This window comes from Epargyreus clarus, unplaced genomic scaffold (genome assembly GCF_041222505.1).
Source record: "Epargyreus clarus isolate Ecla_fem2 unplaced genomic scaffold, WU_Ecla_fem_2.2 ptg000034l, whole genome shotgun sequence".
NCBI classification, from domain to species: domain Eukaryota; kingdom Metazoa; phylum Arthropoda; class Insecta; order Lepidoptera; family Hesperiidae; genus Epargyreus; species Epargyreus clarus.
In genome coordinates, this window is record NW_027332239.1 from 11,547,816 (window position 1) to 11,567,267 (window position 19,452).

The 19,452-nt window shown below is 33.5% G+C and overlaps 1 protein-coding gene across 2 annotated transcripts in view; it reads left to right on the forward strand.

Moving 5' to 3' along the window:
• Nucleotides 1-18,729, forward strand: part of cue (Low-density lipoprotein receptor repeat domain-containing protein cueball) — a 29,324-nt gene extending 10,595 nt beyond the window's left edge. Inside the window, exons 2-8 of one of the 2 annotated variants that reach the window (XM_073091566.1) lie at nucleotides 5,644-6,046; nucleotides 6,150-6,794; nucleotides 6,999-7,187; nucleotides 8,311-8,520; nucleotides 11,960-12,068; nucleotides 16,046-16,098; nucleotides 16,955-18,729. In XM_073091566.1, coding sequence (XP_072947667.1) covers nucleotides 5,644-6,046; nucleotides 6,150-6,794; nucleotides 6,999-7,187; nucleotides 8,311-8,520; nucleotides 11,960-12,068; nucleotides 16,046-16,081 — 1,592 coding nt within the window. In that variant the 3' untranslated portion in view covers nucleotides 16,082-16,098; nucleotides 16,955-18,729. The remainder of the gene's footprint in view (nucleotides 1-5,643; nucleotides 6,047-6,149; nucleotides 6,795-6,998; nucleotides 7,188-8,310; nucleotides 8,521-11,959; nucleotides 12,069-16,045; nucleotides 16,099-16,954) is intronic. The other variant, XM_073091565.1, reaches the window with a different exon arrangement.
• The last annotated feature ends 723 nt before the right edge of the window (nucleotides 18,730-19,452 follow it).

Below are 19,452 nucleotides of genomic sequence, written 5' to 3' on the forward strand. Positions count from 1 at the left end.
AGGAAGCTAATACATGAGTCACAATTTATATCTAGTTTCGACGAGTGTCACCTAAGGTAAGGCAGCCAGCGAAGGTTTCCGATGACAGGCGGATAAGTGCTAGCTTGTGGCTAAATTCCATACACATGCGCTTTCATGCAGTTCATTCTAGTTGTTATCTTTGCAGCAATCCTTAAATCTTGTCGTAGGCTTTAAGAAAGTATCACGAACACTGTGTTCTCTAAATCTCTTAGAAAACCTACTAAATTGAAATTTCTTTGAGAAATATTTCACTTGGGACGAAGTCCCTTCATCATTATTTCATGTCTGATCGTAAAAAACAAACACCAGTGGAAAGTAAAGTAAATAAAAATCTGTTACAAGGATTTTCTTTTTATATCTTTATCAGGGAGCATAATAAAAATCCTGTGACAGCTTATTATTTCCTTATCGAGACTTGACAGTGAGGCATTTGTTGTTTCAACTCGATCACAGGTTATCGGGACCTTTGCCTCCTGCCCACGACGCAAACAGTTGAGGAAAACGGTCCACTTTCTGTTCGGCTTATGAAATCTGCTCTTTTAACCTAGGACAGTATAAGCACATTATTCCTAAAATACTATTTTATATGATAAAAGATTCAATTACATCTCCATTATTTATTTTCTCTGACAATTCATTCCATGATAACTTATTTTTTTTTAAACATAATATCCTTCTTTCTTTTTATTTAGTTTCCCGCTACGTTGCTGCTCACCAGCAATTAAATAGACTCTTATTAACATAAATTAACTTAAGAGTATTGTAATGAAAATATACCCTTACAATCGACCGTCCTGTACTTTTTAGAGTTCCGTACCCAAAGACTAATTGAAATTGAGTAAATGACATTTTCAAAAAAAAAAAAAAAAATACAATTTTTACTTATAATAAAATTGGTGTTAACGTTTCTGCGATTAGTTGCGACAAATAAAGAGTTTGATCGTCTCTTTATTTCTCGTCATTTTAAAACACGTATTCAGGTTTCAAATTTCAAAATAACACACAGACTCCACTTTCATTTACAAGAATAGCTACATAGAAATGTCTACAATTTAAACCGCTACGTCACCCAACGATTATCGTTTGATTACATTGACCCTGTTCGGCCAGTGATAAACTACAGTTGAACAAGCAATCTGCAATCTGCTGAAACCGAAGCTATCTCAATACGTCCCTGATCTTTGTATCTATACCTATAGAATTAATTAACATTCAAGTGCAGTATCATCAACAAACTCGTGATGGTCCCGCGATTGAATTTGGCGATCCCTAAATCTTAACAGTTATTTTTATTCAATTTTTCATGTTTTGGCTCTTATCGAGTCTGCTACCAGGGGTACACCCTTTAGGTTAAGGAACGGCCACGTCATTAGGTGTGAGTTCAAAACAAAAATGCTGTGTTTCCCGAATTTTCATTTTTATGGAACAACCCTTTACGACTGAATAGTTATTGTCTATGTTGTCTATACAATTATAACTGTATAATATATCGCAAATGTGATCATAAGACACACACTTAATGTGACTTGGCATTTTCCAACAGTTCTACCATAAGACGTCACTACGCTTAATTTACTTACCCAATCAAGTAATATTACTTATGTAAGTATAATTGTTTCTCATAAGCTTATGTCTCGCGTTTAGAAATGTGAATACTCAAGAGAGTTATATTTTACTTAGCGAAATCCTTATTATTTTTCAAAAAAAAAAAGTCTAGCTTCTATTGGAAGTTCCCTTAAAATAGGCCCAATCATTTCGGAGATTAGCTGAAACCAACAATTTGATAGAAAGATACACAAGCAAACAATTTTTTTTATAATTATTTATGTAAGTACCGTGTATACTTAATTATTAAGGCGAGCGAAGCGAGTCCTTTATAATTCGAAAATCTTGCAAGCTTTCCATCCCTTTTTTGAAAAAACTACAGGGCTTCTAAATTTAAAACTTAACATAGTTACTTAAGGTCATGTCTAGATTGGCCCAACACGATTGAAATAAGGTTTTGTACACAAAAAAAAACACTTTTTTATCAAATTTAAATTTAGTGTAACATTGATGGCTGTATGACTTGGATTATTTTTGTTTAAATAATGGCAGAATAAAAAAACGTCATGATGAATGCAGACATTTATGACATAATTATGTCAATCAAAAATATGAAAATGCTAAGATGGCAGCGTTTCACCGAGGTTTCACCGGTGTATTTTAAAAGCGTTTTGTTTCAAGTTTTTCTTTGTTTTATAATATAGGAGTAGCCGACGAGCATACAGTCCATATGATGGTAAGTGGCTACTGCCGCCCATGGACATCTGTAATTAACAGAGGTCGGCCACAGAAGCGCCGCTCCCCTGAGGACTAAAATGGAACGTCTCAGATAAGTTTTTTTTTAATAATATATGAGTAGCAGACGAGCATGCAGTCCACCTGTAGTAAGTGGCTACAGCCGTCCATGGACATCTGCAATCAAACCCAGATAGGATTACATATTCCTACCTGAGGTCGGCCACAGATGCGCCGTTACCCCTGGACTAAACTGCACTAAGCTGGAACGCCTCGAAAAACCATGTTTCCCTTACCACACTTTTCGAACTAGAACACAGCGCTGCTGTTATGAGGCAGGACTAGGTGTGGCGGTGGTGCCGCCGGAGTCGACCCACATAGGGTTCTACCACCTTAATTTAAACTATCCGTCCGATTTATTTAGTGTCAAAGAAAATGTTAATCTATTTACAATATGCGTACCGAAAATGTATCTAATTAATTACTATTAATCCATTCATATAAAATTTACGTATCATCGTATGGCAGGTACATCAATATAGCTCTGACAACTAAGTATAGTATAGCCATATCTTTATGAATTGTATTCTCCAGGTTATACTGGTGTACTTATAGACTGTAATACTGTAAAGTTTCATTCAAATCCGATTAATATAAGGCACAAACATCCATCCATACTCACAAAATTTCGCCTTTATAATGTTTTGACGCAGTGCAGTTTCAAAAACTCCACATATCCGATTAATCTAAGTTTTTGTTTACAGTGGGAAATTATAAAACGATCAAATAAAAAAAAAAACTTAGCGACTGATAATGACATACTGTTTTAATAACTTGTGCGACTACATTACTAAGTGAGCGACTGGAAATATAGAGAGACAACTTTAGTATTAAGATAGATTAGGTTTTTGTAATTGAATTGGTTAGGTTAGGTTGGAACATATAAGACAATATAAAACGAAGCGAGCAGGGCGCGACAGCGCCCAGCGAGCGGGTGGGCCTAATCTGTATGAATTCAGACCTTACCTTTATTCATGATCAATGACATGAGCACACAATATTCTACTTATTATAGTATTTTTCAAAGTCATTTTTGTATTCGAAACACTTCATTTAAAATAAAATGCTGCTCAGTATTAAAAAAAAAAACATTTGCTAAATATTGAATAAAACGCAGGACGTAATGTTTACACTTAGAAAAATATTAGGACGCTCAAATTAATGTTTGTAAGTTGCTGTTCTGTTGATTTCTCGTCACTCGCAGCCAGATGCTCCCTTAGTAATACTATAACCAAAATTCATTATTTTTGTCAATCAAAACTTTTCTTTGCAGTCACTCGTTTAAATACTACCCGTTTAGAATCCATCCGCAAATTTCATTTCCATCGTCAAAAAATACTTTGTTTGTGACAAAAAGCCCAGTGACAAATTTACAATTTAGCGACTATCACATTGCGTTTTACGGAAATTCGTTCCTGTATTGTATAGAATTGGTTATGTTAGGTAGAAACATAAAAGAAAATACAAAACTAATTGAGCAGGCCACACACATAATTCATTAATTTAATTCATAAATTTAATAGTTATTTTAACAATTGGTAAAAATGTAATTTAATAGAATTAATTAGTAGCTTATTCGCAGCTTTACGGAATGTATCCCTCGGAGCTTTAGTAAATTAAAGAAGTCGTGGTGAATTCAACATTTACTGATAAATGTCCCAAATCGACATGAAGAGAATAATAAAGGTCATTCACCATCTTGTTGATTGGTAACAGACCCCAGATTAGCTTATAATGTACTGCGTTTCAGACATCCACAATAGCTTATACCTATATATACTTAAAAAATATTTTTTGCAAATCAGACGCAATAATTTTATAGAGTAGAAAGATACCAAGGATAAATCGCAAAAAAATTACAATCCCAAAAAATGGATCTAATATAAGTTATCCACCACAAGCATTTAAAGTGGTTCTGGTTCTGGATCAAAGGTAGCTTTGCTCTTCATAGGTCTTCTGACGAAAGGTAGATTTAATAATTTATTGTTAATTAATAAGTGACCACATCATCCTTGATATAGGATCTTAAACTGAATATACCATTCACGATACGCGAGCCCTTATAAAGCTGCGCTTTTTGCTAGTACATTTAGTAAAAAGTTGTTATTTTATCACATTGAAACAGATACTTAATACAATTTTATTTATTAGCATAAGAGAGTAATACCTTTCAGATAATCTTACGAATATCACGTAATCAAAACAAAATGCAAAGTGTATAACGTCAATGCTAATACCGGGACCTCCTGCGTAGGTCCCATGTTTACAAATAAAACCATTAGATTCCATTCTCAGAAATTGCAACGCTATCAACATTAATTTAATTTTATTTATAGCGGGATATTACACTGTTGTTGTATAAGTTGATCTCTAGATCATTCCTCGAAGATTAGCCTGGATAAACAGACATACACCTTTTAAGTGTGTATTTTACTTTTTACACTTTAACACTTTAGTTATGTTTAAAACTAGCTACACTAGCTTTACTTTACGTTAGGAAATTAGGTATATCTATACAAAATTTAACACGTAACTATGACTTTGAATGTCAATATTCAAAATCTCTTACTACGACAAAGTCGTTGAGAGTATTTAATTTCTTTAAACATATTGTAATTTAAATTTCAAATTACAAAGTTGATTATAAACTCGTAATTATAAACATAAAAAATATAACAAAATATATTTTTGAAATTCTACTTTTTTGTCAAATAATCAGCGCGCATGTTCAATTGCCACTATCATCTATTTGAATGCAACTAAGATATTGCAGCAATAAATCCACATAACAACCATGGTTAGGGTTACGTGACGCGTATGAGTAACCTCTACGATCACAGCCGACGGTCACGGGACGAAGCGAGGGAGTGGCGAGCGCGCGCGGCTGCCAAAATATGCGTCCGAAATACGTGGACTGGGTACCGCAAACTTAGAAAATTGTAGTTAATTTGCAAAAACAGACCTGTATTTCTATTTTATTTATTCTACAAATGTATAACGGCAGATATATAAGACTTGTTTAAAAAAAAGAAATATGAGAAATTCTTTATGAGTCTGAAAATTTAGATTAGAAGAAAACATTGGATCGATGACAATAGGTAAAAGTCAGATATGGACCTCGGTCTACTACGACGTACGTCTGTTGTTGTTTCTACAGTACATACTCTAAAACTATCTAACCCACGTACATGAACTTGTGAACATATACCTACCTTAAGTAGAGACATAGGGTAAAATTTCAATAGAACGGTTATAACTTACGATCTTGTATCTTTGTTTCAGATATCGCTGTAACTAATGGGGACCAACTAGAATTTTATGCGAATTACACAATAACACACGTGGAGCGTGGCCGGTTCCGTGCGCTGACCGCGCTGGCGTACGATGCTGTCCACAACATGCTGTTGTTCGTCGACAAGCAAAACGACAACACGTCCATCTTCAGCTTTCACTTTGATGCCGAAGAAGACAAACAATATCGAACACTCATTGGCTGGAGATCTGATGTTCAAGACCTCGCCTTCGATCCTGTCAGCGGGAAACTGTTTTGGACCGACATGAGCGAGAACAGCATATTTTGGGTTTCATCGAAGCAAAATACAACAAACAATGAAATTGATGTAAACCTTCTTATTAAAATGACTGATGAAATCCCTAGAGCTATTGTAGTAGATAGCTGCAGAGGGTAAGTCATCGTTGAAATAATGTGTTCGTACATTCAGTCTATTTGAATGCTCATTCCTCTAGTTCAAATTGTGTCGCATATTAAAGTTTATTTTATGTTTTAGCTACATATACTGGACAAACATAAATATATCAAAACCAACGATCGAAATGGCGCGTTTCGATGGTTCAGACAGACGAGTTATAGTAAACACTAACATAGATAGGCCAATCAGTTTAGCCCTTGATCAGAGGACTAAGAGACTGTATTGGGCTGACGATAAACTCGGCATTTATTATACCATTGAAAGTTCAGATTTGGAAGGGAAAGATAGAAAAACTTTACTGCACGGTTCCTACCACGAGCCGAATGTTTTGACAGTCTCGAATGATTCCATTTACTGGGTCGAAGGTGGACACAAGTCAGTCTGGAAGATTCCTAAGAACGCTGTAAACCCGAAACCCGAAGAAGTCGCTTCATTCCGAGACCCACCCTTCGGAATCGTTGCCAACTATAAGGTGGAAGATCAGACCATGGCGAGACCAGAGTGTGAGGCTTTGACAAATGTTTTGAAAAACAAGTCTAGTATAAACGACTTCTTCAACATTCCCGGTGATACATACTGCCTTCATGGTGACAAAATCAAACAAAATTCCACTTGCAAGTGCTTCCGTGGTTATACCGGGATAAGATGCCAAACGAACGTTTGTGAAAACTTTTGCTTTAATGGACGTTGCAATTTGACTCCTGAAGGAAACCCTCAATGCTTGTAAGTAAATTTATTACATTTTAGACCGACTGTTCTAAAGTAGCGATAACCTCGTTTTATTTGTTATTTTACTTGTTTGAAGTAATTCTACTTTATATTTAGCCAACTGTTATCAAATTATTTTTGTGTTTTCCCACGAATCGGTTCAACCTTAATGTATCTATGTTCCTACAAAGAGTCCTATAGTATTTTATTATGTTTTAGATGCAAACCCGGATTTTCTGGCGCCAGGTGTCAAACCAACGTTTGTTATAGTTATTGTTTGAACAATGGGAAGTGTTCATTAGATTGTTTGAAGCCGGTCTGCAAATGTGTTCATAAGTTCGAAGGAGAACGATGTGAGACGCGTGTCGTTGAGGCAACAGTGCCACCTACCACCGATGTTCCTTGCAAGTAAGTTTTTGATCATAATCCAAGTACATGTCAATAGAATCCTAAGGATAATGGCAGATAGTATAATAATTCGTTATATAAAAGCGAAACACAATAAGTAAATCTTTTTGTTAATAATGAAACTAATAACAGACTTCAATGAGACTTCTCGTAGGATTTACCTAGAGGGCGTTACTTAAGCCTCCTCTGTATCTGTGATCCTAAATTAACTAGTGATTCTGAGTACAAAATCGACGTGGGTGTAGGTAGGTAGGCTGTAGAGTAAAAGCTTAACATTTATGATAATATATAGTAGGTAACGTTATATACCTAGTAGGTACGATTTCTAGTTTCGAGTAAGTATACTGTACACCTCAACATTTTTTTACTATCCAAAATAAAGCATAACTATAAAACGAAATATTTTTCAGTAGCAAGCATTGAGCAAATACACAGTTATCTCTTATCACTATATTAATTTGACGTCGGAATGCTATCGTATCGATGTGTAGCAACTTTGTAACGAGATGCGTTATTTTTTGGTATTTATTTGATACGCATAAGCCGATGATAAGATATGATAGTTATTTGCAAAAACATAAATTCTTCCGTACCTATACATCCACATATATTTAATATTTAATTTGTTTACGTAATTTTTCTGGGTTAGTTTTTTAAGAATCGAGCTTGGAGATCTCTTGATGTTAAATAGCCTCCTTTCCGTTAAATTCAAAACCCAGTTTTAGTAATAAGTTGCTTAGTGACAAAAGATATACACTTCAACATTTTTATATCGCGTTGCTAGTTATTGACTCCGCAATTGGTAGAGGCGTCAATCATGGTCCACCACAATGTAACAATGCGAATGAGAGTTAATAAGTATTCAACACATTTTGGATGATTTTCAAACCGTCGATAAGGCCTCCGCCGAATACTAAGCGAATATCTTCCATTGATAACAACTAGGATCCACAGCTTAACGTGCCCTCCGAAGCACGGAACAGCTTATTTTAACGACGATAGATCATCCATTTAATTCCCGATCAGACTTTGGTCGGATTAGGTTAGGTTTGGTTAGAATATATTCAAAAGCTTTTTGATTTATGCATGCTTCATAAGTGATATTAACAATTGAAAAATAAAGTTGCAGTGACACGAGGACAAACTCTGTGCTTTTCCGAATGGAGAATTTAACTGCTGGCGATGGGGTCTACGTGGACACAGCCAGCTGCAGCGCTGGCTGGGACCCGGTGCGGGACCCCATCCTCATGTTCCTGGGGGCCCTCTGCGGCCTGCTCTGTTTAGCCTGTGCTGTGCTTATCACGAAGATATTACAGCTGAAGAAAAGACCTAGGTAAGTTTATTTTGCAAACTATGGTAAAACTTATCTTGAATGTTCTAAAGAAACAGGCAAAAATATTAGGAAAGCTTTTTTAGTTCAAGTTTCATGTAAATTGCATATGTCAAAAAAAGATAGATGCATATTTTTTATGTGTTTCTTTATACAGTTACGCACATACATATAAAGACCTATAAAGTTAAAAAAGTTATTAAGATAAATAAAATAGAAGTGATTAGGCACTTCTAATTAGCACATAGAACATTCTAACTAGAACATAGAATTTTGTAATTACTAGAGGAAATTACTGTACACGGATAGCAACAGATGGTTTATCGAATATTACCTATTCTTGAAAACTAGTCCCTATGTTCCTAATAAAAATTGCAGATAAGTGTTCTATTTAATGAACATCAGAGGATATTAAATATCGGTTAGCTATCATTTTATTAATTGCTACATTATTGACTTTATTACAATTATTAATATGCTAATTTCATAAAAAGAGGACGAAGCTTAAATACAAGATATTTGTCTATATATTATATTAAGACATAGTTATAGGTAAACGTTACGTTACCTAACTCGGTAAAAGTCGATGTAACTTTATTGTTTTATTAACACTTTCATTGCCTTATGAAATGGTAGAAAAGACGGAATTTGAGCAGTTAGCAATGATTACAAGTTAATCTTTAAGAATGTGTTATACTAGTAATTCATTAGCAAAATCTTTCCTACGTGATCAGCGTGGTTAACAAAACATTTTGATAAATTAACTGGACAGTGAAATCGACAAGAAATTAAGATAAATTACAAGCTACTGAAACGTTTTGAATTTTTCAAACAAATAAACGAAAATGAAGTAAATTGTCTGTTAGTGGTTATGTGTCCTGTGAGCTTAAAGCTACTATGTAGATAAAAACAAAAAGACATACTTCTCAAAAATATCAAGAATTACACATGGCAATGGGTATGTTTTACAGCAGGTTTAGGTACTTAGATAAATAGATAGCAGGTCCGATATATATTATATGACAGTATTTTTGGAGCAGCTAGTGGATACGATTCATTCATTGCAAATTAAGCGTAAGTAGCGATCAAATGATTAATTATAATGACCATATCTTTGAAGCAGCAAGTACGTCTCATTAATAGCAAATTAATCATGATGATAAAATACTTATTAACGCCACAAAATTGATTGCAATATTTCCGCTTAAAAGATAATGTTTCTAGTTTTTTTATTCCTATTAACTAGTACTATTAACATGCCTATTTAATATTCATTATACCTACTTAAAAATTTATATTCATTAAGCAATACTATAATTGAAAGTTACTCGAACTAGTATGTCGACCTGAGAGAAACCACCGCCACACCAATTTACATGAAGCAGATCTTTCATTTTTGTGGAAACTCAGTCCTCAGGACTGGCAACACATTGCGATCAGCATCAGGTAGAATCCTTGTTCTAAAAAGAGCTGGTTACTCATTTCTATGGTTGTATACTCCTTTCTTTAAAATATATTTAAAATAATTTAAGAAATGGTATTTGGCTGAAATTTATTTTAATGTAACTTCCTACTTCTTTATTTATCACTATGATCTCGAAAAATAACATTAAATGTGACTGACGGAAGACCATTAATAAGAATCGCAGTTCAATATCATTATAATTATTATTATAATAATAATCTACTACTTTGTCTTAATCATAACATTGTAAATTGTTTTGCAACAAGCGATAAACAAAACGCATTACATAATACGAGCGTAAATAAATAATGTTATTTATAAAACAGTTAAGAAAACATTGCATACAAATTTAAGATAAACAAAAGAAAGTCTATTTAATAAATACTGAAGGTTGGAAAAAATAATTAATTGTGCGTCGATTAGATAACCTGATTCCTTGAAAAGATCGCAAATCATCAATGACGTTCATTATAAAAAAAACTCCGATAAAGTTATGTTATTTTATGATATTAGAAAATAAAAATAGTGCCATCGTATACCGATGAGTGGGCAAATACTTATCATCCAACATCGTATAAAAAGTTATCTATATACACCGATCTACCGTGGCGCTCAGTCACTCACAAGTTGTGCTTCATTATAATGTTCCGAAAACTTTCCTTTTGTTGTTGAGACCTTTTGTTATTTATTTAGTTAATATTGGACTCGCTCACTACAAATATTATTATAACTTTAGTTAGCACTAAATTTACGATCAGTCAGTCAGAGGGTATATTTACGAACTACAACTACCTACATTTCTATGTAGCACGAGTAGCACGAGTTCTATGTATTAATAGTATTGATGTTTTGTGTTAATATGTGCTACTTATGTCTTTCCGTCTAGGAATACCAAACCGTTTAAATGGCCTCCACTATACGTTCATAAAAATACTGATTCTTATCAAAAATCGGCATTCTAAATCAGTCTCTGTTTGGACCTAACTGATTCCTACAAATAATAGGACTTCAGTTTTCAAGCAAGTGGAGCACAATGCGTTTTTGTTGCTAAGCTACGTACGATACTTCATTAGCTGACGTGCGCGTATAAGCTTACATTGTATGCAAGAATGTTCCATAGTTGTTGCCTTGCAAACAGTTACATAAACTGACACAACAGATATTTTTACACCGTGCACTAAATATCGCGCGACAATTCGTGAACGTATTTTAATATTTTACGCAACAAAATGTTCTAAAAGTAGTAAAAATAACGAATATATTTTAAGTACACTCTATGCAAAGTCAGCTAGTCTGTAGCTTAGTACAAAATTCGCAATAATCTTTGCACAAATACTCAGTCAACATAACTTTCACCGTGTACGAGAAATTCCTCACCTACATACAATTTAAAACATTTTTTCAATAACATTCATTTTTTAGTTACGTGCAAAAGTATTCTCATTTTGTTTAAATAGACAAGCGGAAACCTTTGTAGGGATTTGGATCCCTTTGAGTATTTTTAAATCCTTTCTTAGTAGCTCATCTATGTTATAAAAAACTTATATGCAAAGGCATGAGTCTTTAGATTCGAGTTACTTGTTAGTGTTCAAGAATTAATAGGCAAATATCATTCCCCAAAATCAATGATAGCCTAGTGGTTAAGAAACTCGGCGTCTCGATCGAGGGGTCCGAGATTCAAATCCCAGGCACGCACCTCTGAATTTTGAAAGTTATGTGCGTATTAGAAATTAATTATCACTTGCTAAACGTAGAAGGAACACATCGTGAGGAAACCTGCATACCTGAGAGATTTATAAAAAAAAATCTCATAGGTATGTGAAATCTATCAATACGGCCAATATCAATATGGCCAAGTGGGCCAGCGCGGTGGACTATGGCCTAATCTCACTCTGAGAGGAGACCCGTGCCCAGTAGTGGGACAGTAATGGTTTGTTGATGTGATGATGTGATAATGATCATTCCTCTTTGTTGTAGGATCAAGAAACGCATCATAGTGAACAAGAATGTGACGCCGCTGACGGCGCGCCCCGACCAGTGCGAGATCACCATCGAGAACTGCTGCAACATGAACATTTGTGAGACGGTAAGTGACAACCATTACGCTGGGAAAGCGTGCACCTAAGCTAAGCATCGACATGAAGTGTTTTAAATCAAACGAATACTAAGCTATCTATGAAAATTGCATGGTTTGAATAATAATTTTGTGACTGGGTTAAAAAAAAAACACAAACTTATTTACGGGCCTAAATCTGGTTTCATTAGAATGAGCAGTTTTAAGACTTAATACGTTTCATATAGCACACTTACTTCTTGGTAAATATTAAAGTATTTTGAAACAATTGAAACCTACAAATTAAATTTATTTAATTATCATTTAAGTAAATGAACAATTATAATAATTTCTAATAAGCATACCTATAACGCCAAAAGAAATAATGGTCAAATAAAATTTTAAGACTTAAACTAGATAAATATTTAATGAGTCTTATAATGAATTAATACGAGTAAATTACAATAGTCATAACCATTTATATTATAGTTAAGCCAATTAATATTATATGTAATTAGATGAAAAACAATAGCTGTAATTTAATTAATATTTAATTTTATTCGCGTTCCGTCTAATAAGATAATTAAGTTTCTATATTATTTTACTTAGAAATTGTGATATAGGTATATACTTAGATAAAGTGGCGTATCGATCTATTTACTACATAAAAGAACATTAAGTATTGACCTGTTCTATGAGCATAACTTGTTTACATTGCAACTTACAGAGATATGCTTGTAAAGTGGAAGCAGATATCGATTTCACACACTACAGATAAAAGAACTATGTGATTAAAACGTGACTGGATTGTGAAGAATTTACCTACTAGGTTTTACAATTTCCTTTTTTAATTTAATTAAAATACCTAATTATGTTCATTTTCTACAAATATATCGATGACAAGTTAAGTGTTAAAGATGTACATAGATAGAGACATCTTTAGAAACTTTTAATATATTTTGTATTGTACAAAACTATTTTAGATAATGTAACTAAGTAATTTCTCCGTTGCGTGCCTTACTCGTAAGTTCGGATTTGTATTAACCAGTGTTATAAAAATAATCATTCTAGTTGCCTGAGTTACATAATTTCCCAGAAGAAATATCTTATCTTTATCCAATTAAGGTTAATTCTACTGAGGTTATCACGACACCTGCTGCCACGCCTTACAAGTATTTCCTGTAAAGTGGCTCAATTGAAATTCAGTGACATCATTATTTCATGCCTTGAATCCAGTGGCATTGGGCGATCGCGTGCGAAACCCGCCATTACCAATGAATCCCAATCATATATTTAAAGGACAGCACAATTATATTTTGAATATGAATTATGTTTATTAATTAAATCATCTGCGACTTTCTACTCGCAATATTGTTTGTTTGTTAGGAAATAAAACTAATAAACTTACAAACTCCGAGTTTACTTAGTTTGTTACCAAAAGTTGATTTTTCCGTTCAGACGTTCCCAAGATTGGCTTGTATCAGCTTCCTAGCTAGCGGCTGGCTGGACGTGCAAGTGTTCAGTGGAGTATTTTGTCGACACACTTATGAAAACTTTGAAGCCTTTGACTGAAAAAAAAATGTCATTGTCATTGATATTAGAATTTGATTGATTAGTATAATTCAATTCTCGCCTTAGAAACGTCTCGGGGGGTGCAATCTTCAAATCTTACCAGGGATACAAAATATCCTGCCAGAGGCGTTTGTGACCTTATCTACCACGCTAATCGCTAATCTTAATATATCTCGACCATATTTCATTTTATTTTATAGTTCGACCATCTTCCCTTACAATGTTTCACGGAGATATTTGCCGGCATCTGGTATTTCGTTGCTATTTAATGTAATGATGGAAAAATCCGCTTGGCCTACTAATAACACAATAGGCGTTAAACACGCTAAAGAGAGCAGGGGGTCAAGTGCAGCTCGTCGTCTGGTCGGCTGGTCGGCTGTCACCTTCATTTTGTTACTTTCTCACAAAGTCGCTAAATAGTAGCATCGGTTAGATAATCCATTAGATGTTTAGGTTGTGGAGAAATTAAGAAGCGGTGAAAGTGAAAATCACACACCATTATTAAAGTGATGATTTGCAAATAAAACTTTAGAAAAGTCACGTTAAATAATGTACAGATATTTTGAAAAGCGACCTTTGGATTACAATATCATATCATTGGGTACTTCATATTGACAACAAAATATTTTATTAAAATAAATACATGTCTAGTCATGTTATTAGGTACATAAATTGCTGACTTAGCTTCATAAGTAGTATAACAAATCTTAAAATTATTAAAGTTATACTTTTGGTCGCATTTGGGGAATTAGTGACACGGCACAAAGTTGTGTGCTTCGAAGTAACACATAGTGTGACACGTATTAGAGCTCGTTGATGTAACACATAAAGTAGGTACCTACCTGTAGTATAATCTTCAATTCTGGTCGTTTAATCAGTTAAAATTTTGTTAGAAAATATGTTTCATTGATTAAACGTTAAGTTTACCTACTTAAGAGGGTATACAACACAGTGACATTAAAATATTTAGTTCCATGACATGAAAACGGTAATACATTTCGTCATTTATTTACATTTCATGTGAAAAAAATATATCTCAAACATTTTACTACTGATAAGATACGGTTGTCTGATTCAAATGTACTTAACTGTTAATTATGGGCACGTGATTGCGTTGATATTGATAATTCAAGTGCAAATTATGTACAAGTAGCTTTTATAATAAAACTCACACTTAATGTATGCCAGGGATTCTCAAAGTGGGGAACACGTACTAGGGATACGCTAAATTAACGTAATTATGTCTGCGTAGCTAATTCTATATGAGAATAAGAAGTTAACTAAGCAAAATTGCTTTCATAATATAATTATTTGCAAAATGAAATAAGCACACATTAATTAATACATAACACTTTATTACTAGTATAATAAAGTGTTAGGTACAAAGTGCAGTTTTTACCACTAGTAACCTAAGTTGTATTCAGATAGAGAAATTCCATCTTAGATAGAGATATTGAGACTACAGCTTCATTATTGTTTTAAAAATTGAATAATGGTACATGAAGCCGTAACATTGAGAAGCCCTGGTGTATAGCTACTAGTAACGAAATGCTATACATTTGGATTTGCATAATGAAAGTGTTAGCGATATAGAGCAATGACCAGTTTCGATTTTATTTTTAAAGCTTGACATAGTGATTTGTCCTTATTCATTCTATATGTAATTAATTTTCTTGTAAGGAAGTTAGTGGTCGGAATTTCGGCCTTTTCTGTTCAAGGTATTCATTTTTGTAACAATTTTCGTACATATTTGAAAGTAATACTTATTACCTGTGCCGAAGGATTTTTGTAAGTGTGTGAATGCCAACTGATTTTAAACTAACTCCATAGTATACTTTAATAACGTATGTAGCTCCCTGTAACGTCAACATACTCGTATATATAAAATTCTCATATCACAATGTTAGTTACCGTACTCCTCCGAAACGGCTTTACCGATTTCCACCAAATTTTATATGCATATTCAGTAGGGCTGAGAATCGACTTCTATCTATTTTTCATACCCCTAAGTGATAAGGGTTGTTCACCCTTAACATTTTTTTATTTATGGCATATTTATTTATGGCATATTTTATTTATGGCAACACAACGTTTGCCGGGTCAGCTAGTAATATATATAATTAAGTTATTCAGTCCCATAAGAATAGCTTGACTGTTTCTAAGTTCTATCTCATTAAAATTAACTTTTTTATATTTTCTTACTTTCCAAATAAAGATATTAATTTAAAACATTTCTCATTGCGATTGTTTCACACTTCCATTTAGAAAAATATAGATTTATATATCTAAAAATACACATGACAAAAAGATACGAGAACCTCTTTCTTTTTGAAGTTACTTAAAAATAACACGTTGTTTGGCGCACCTCCCAGTTTAACGGAATGCGAAATGTAATTCGATGGATATAATTAACCCATCAATAATTAATTTTCACGCAGGTAAATAGAATTGAACAGGCCCTCAATGAAGGTTGAAGCTCGGGCAATGCAAGGTTCTCAATTTTCAGAGTTAGCTTACCCTGCATGATTAAGGGAACACTGCCACTAACATACATAAAGATTAATTATTTTATTCTATAATGAAACACTAGCTTTAGCATGCCAGAAATAACGCATTTCTTACTAATTGTAAGTAGGTATGTAATTAACATTACACCTTTGAAATGCAATGAGATAAGTGCAAAAATCATCAGAGTTATGAATTTTTTTTAAGTGCCAAATGTCATTGTAATTCTAAAGGTATTTTACAAAACCTACATATTATCTACATCAACAAGAGGTGAAATGGTATTGGGACTTCAAGGTGAAATACTTACGCAATAAGAAATAACTGGTAACGAGTGAAAGGACGTTCAATTTTAATAGTAATGCGCGAATCTATTTGCGATAACTACCATACCTAGGTACCTGCTCATATAACATGTGGGTATCTGTATGTAAATCTATGCGGTACATGTGCCATACGAAAATAATAATAGCCTTATCTAACCCCTTTATCATATAACAATACATTTGTAATTACCAACGATTGTCCTACCGTACAATAAGCCTATAAGCATACCAAATTATAGTCCCGCTAATATATTTAACTTGCTATAGCGACGCGACTCGTTTATATTCGGAGCGGACTAGCAGTTTGGCGGACCCTACCAAAAACACAAATAATATATACAATTATCCCATTGTTATTTTAGGATGAACAACTAACTAATTGAAGTTGGTAATAAAAATTGCCGTGTAGATAACGAAATAAAGTCATGTAAATTTCAATATTTTGAACTTTATTGTTAAAATCGTCGACTAGTAGGTATTGTAGAGGTTTCATTCTGATTTTTTTATTTGTTTCAGCCCTGTTTTGAACCGAGGAACACAATAAGACCGACATTACTAGACACAAAACCGGGTAAAGAAGAAAAGAAGAACCTGATAGCCAACATGGAGAATTCGGACGACTTTTACTAAACCATCGTTGATTCTTTCTACGACAATGGGCAATGTCCCACCCACCATGCTACTCCTGGATAAGTAGAAGCTTATTTATATATCATATTCAGATAATTCCGTGTATGTACTTTGTGCATGGGTATTGAGTCCAAAGGTTTACTATTGTGATATTCGATGTAGGGGTGCCTGGTGATTACATTAATCTAAGGGCCGCGTGTGCATTCAGATATGGCGGTTGATACAGGTCACATTGTATTCGCATTATGATACTTATTTCACAATATTAAATATAAAAATTACCATTCCTAAAAAATATTTAACAAGGGTTTCATACGCAACTGATATATGGAATTAACTCATTCTTATACATCAAAAGTGTTATATGTTTTGCTATTGTTTAGTGAAAAATTACGTAAATAAAATAACGACTGCAATATCATAATGTAATCGTAAAAATATAAAATACAATGTGACCTTATTGTATCACTGATGCGTGAGAAAGATGCGAAGATTGCTTAAAATCTGAGTGCAAGCGAACTAGATTTTAGGTGATTATATTGTAAGGTTATGAAGGTATAGCATTGAGTATGGACCTTGTTGAACCAGAATGTTGTTCTAGAACAAACTGTAACTAAAACAATTACCATAGCATTGAGGATATAAATATTGGTATTTACATGTATGTATTTACATACGTAAGGCAGACTGTACTTTAAAATGTATAGTTTGAGGTGAATTGCTGATGGATAAGAAAGATTTTCCATAGAACCATCTTTTTGTATGAACATAACGATTTCCTGTAGATGGCGTTTGGTCAAGATTAAGAAAATCGTTTCGACTCATTTATGGTGAATATAGAGGTCACTTTTCAAAGGATCGTTTATATAAGTTACACATTCACAGACTGTGTCTGTGAACGTCTAACTTTGATTATAACGATATAAAGATAGATAGTTCATTTATGAGTCTACTAAAAGGGTGTTTGTTCGAATGTACAATATTTATATTCCAAGGCTATCTTAATTGTTTTTTTACATGCGTTTTAGATGCCATGTCGTTAGTAATTAGGCCTCGGATCGGAAGTTCAAAGACGTAAACTATGCTGGTTATTGATACTTATTTTTTTAACGACAGTGCCTTTTATCGCTGTAAGAAATATTCTAAACGAACAAGCTTGTACCTATAGCTCAGAAAATGGTTGCCAATTATCTATGGAATCGGTTTATCCATAAACAATTCCACATTTGGTTGCCATCCATTTTATGGGCTGCGTTTCATCGCACATGACATCGCTTGACTTTAAAAGCACAATAAAAAGAAAAATGACATTATACGAAAATGTTTGTTTTTGTGTAACGAGCTTTGGTTGTTTTCTGTACATCTTATATCTAAATAGGTTGCCATTTTTTATTTTATCTTAGAGTGTGTATAAATTAGACGAATGCGCCTTGTTGTGAAGGGCTCGCGAGCTGTACATGGATAATGTAGCACCTTCTATTACACTACTCCTGCGCCTTGCGCGAACCGCTCTAGTGCTGTTTGAATGATATAAGAACGAACTGATACGGCATGCTCGCGATATGCTCCCAAGCGCGTTTCGTATAAGTCAGATTTATACTCACCTAGATTTTTTCTGTCGGGTTACTGCCATTTCTTTCCTCCTTGTCGTATTTTAAACATGCAATTTTTTTCAGAACAAAACTAAAAATTATAAACGATTGGTATAATGTCACTTTTGTTTGTCACTAATACTTAATTAATTTTATATTAAAAAAGCGAGTGCCAAAGTTATTTATTTTACAGGCTACGTTGAATGATTTCGAAAAAATATGTCAGCATTTATACGTTTATATGGATATTAATAAACTAAAGTAGCCGTTTTCAGTTTTATGATTTCCGGTTAGTTACCATCTTAGTATTTATTAATTGTGAATTCAAAATGTGACATTTTACATAGGTAATCTGGCTCGAAACATAATATTTTATCAACAATCTTTCCTCACGTTCGATCAAGTAACATAATTCAATTTTTTGAACAAATGTTTTTCATCAACAAAGCAGCTACAAATTCAAATTAGAAGCGTTACATTTTAATTGATTATTTTTAACAATTAACATTTTCTAAAGAACTATATAGAACGATGGTTTTGTCTAGTTTCCTTAATGATGTAGGTACGTAGATATTGACATAATAATTTTGTTCCTTATGATACTATGTTTCTAAACCGTTCCTTTTCCTACACTTTATTTGTACATTTTAAAACCCATTGCTAATATTATTTGTCATTATAATATTTCTTCTACAGCACAAATACCTCACGATGTAACTCGTTTAGAAATACTTTATCATTATGAACATACAAGTTACTTTTCGTTTTATTTAATGTCGTCATGTTTTATCG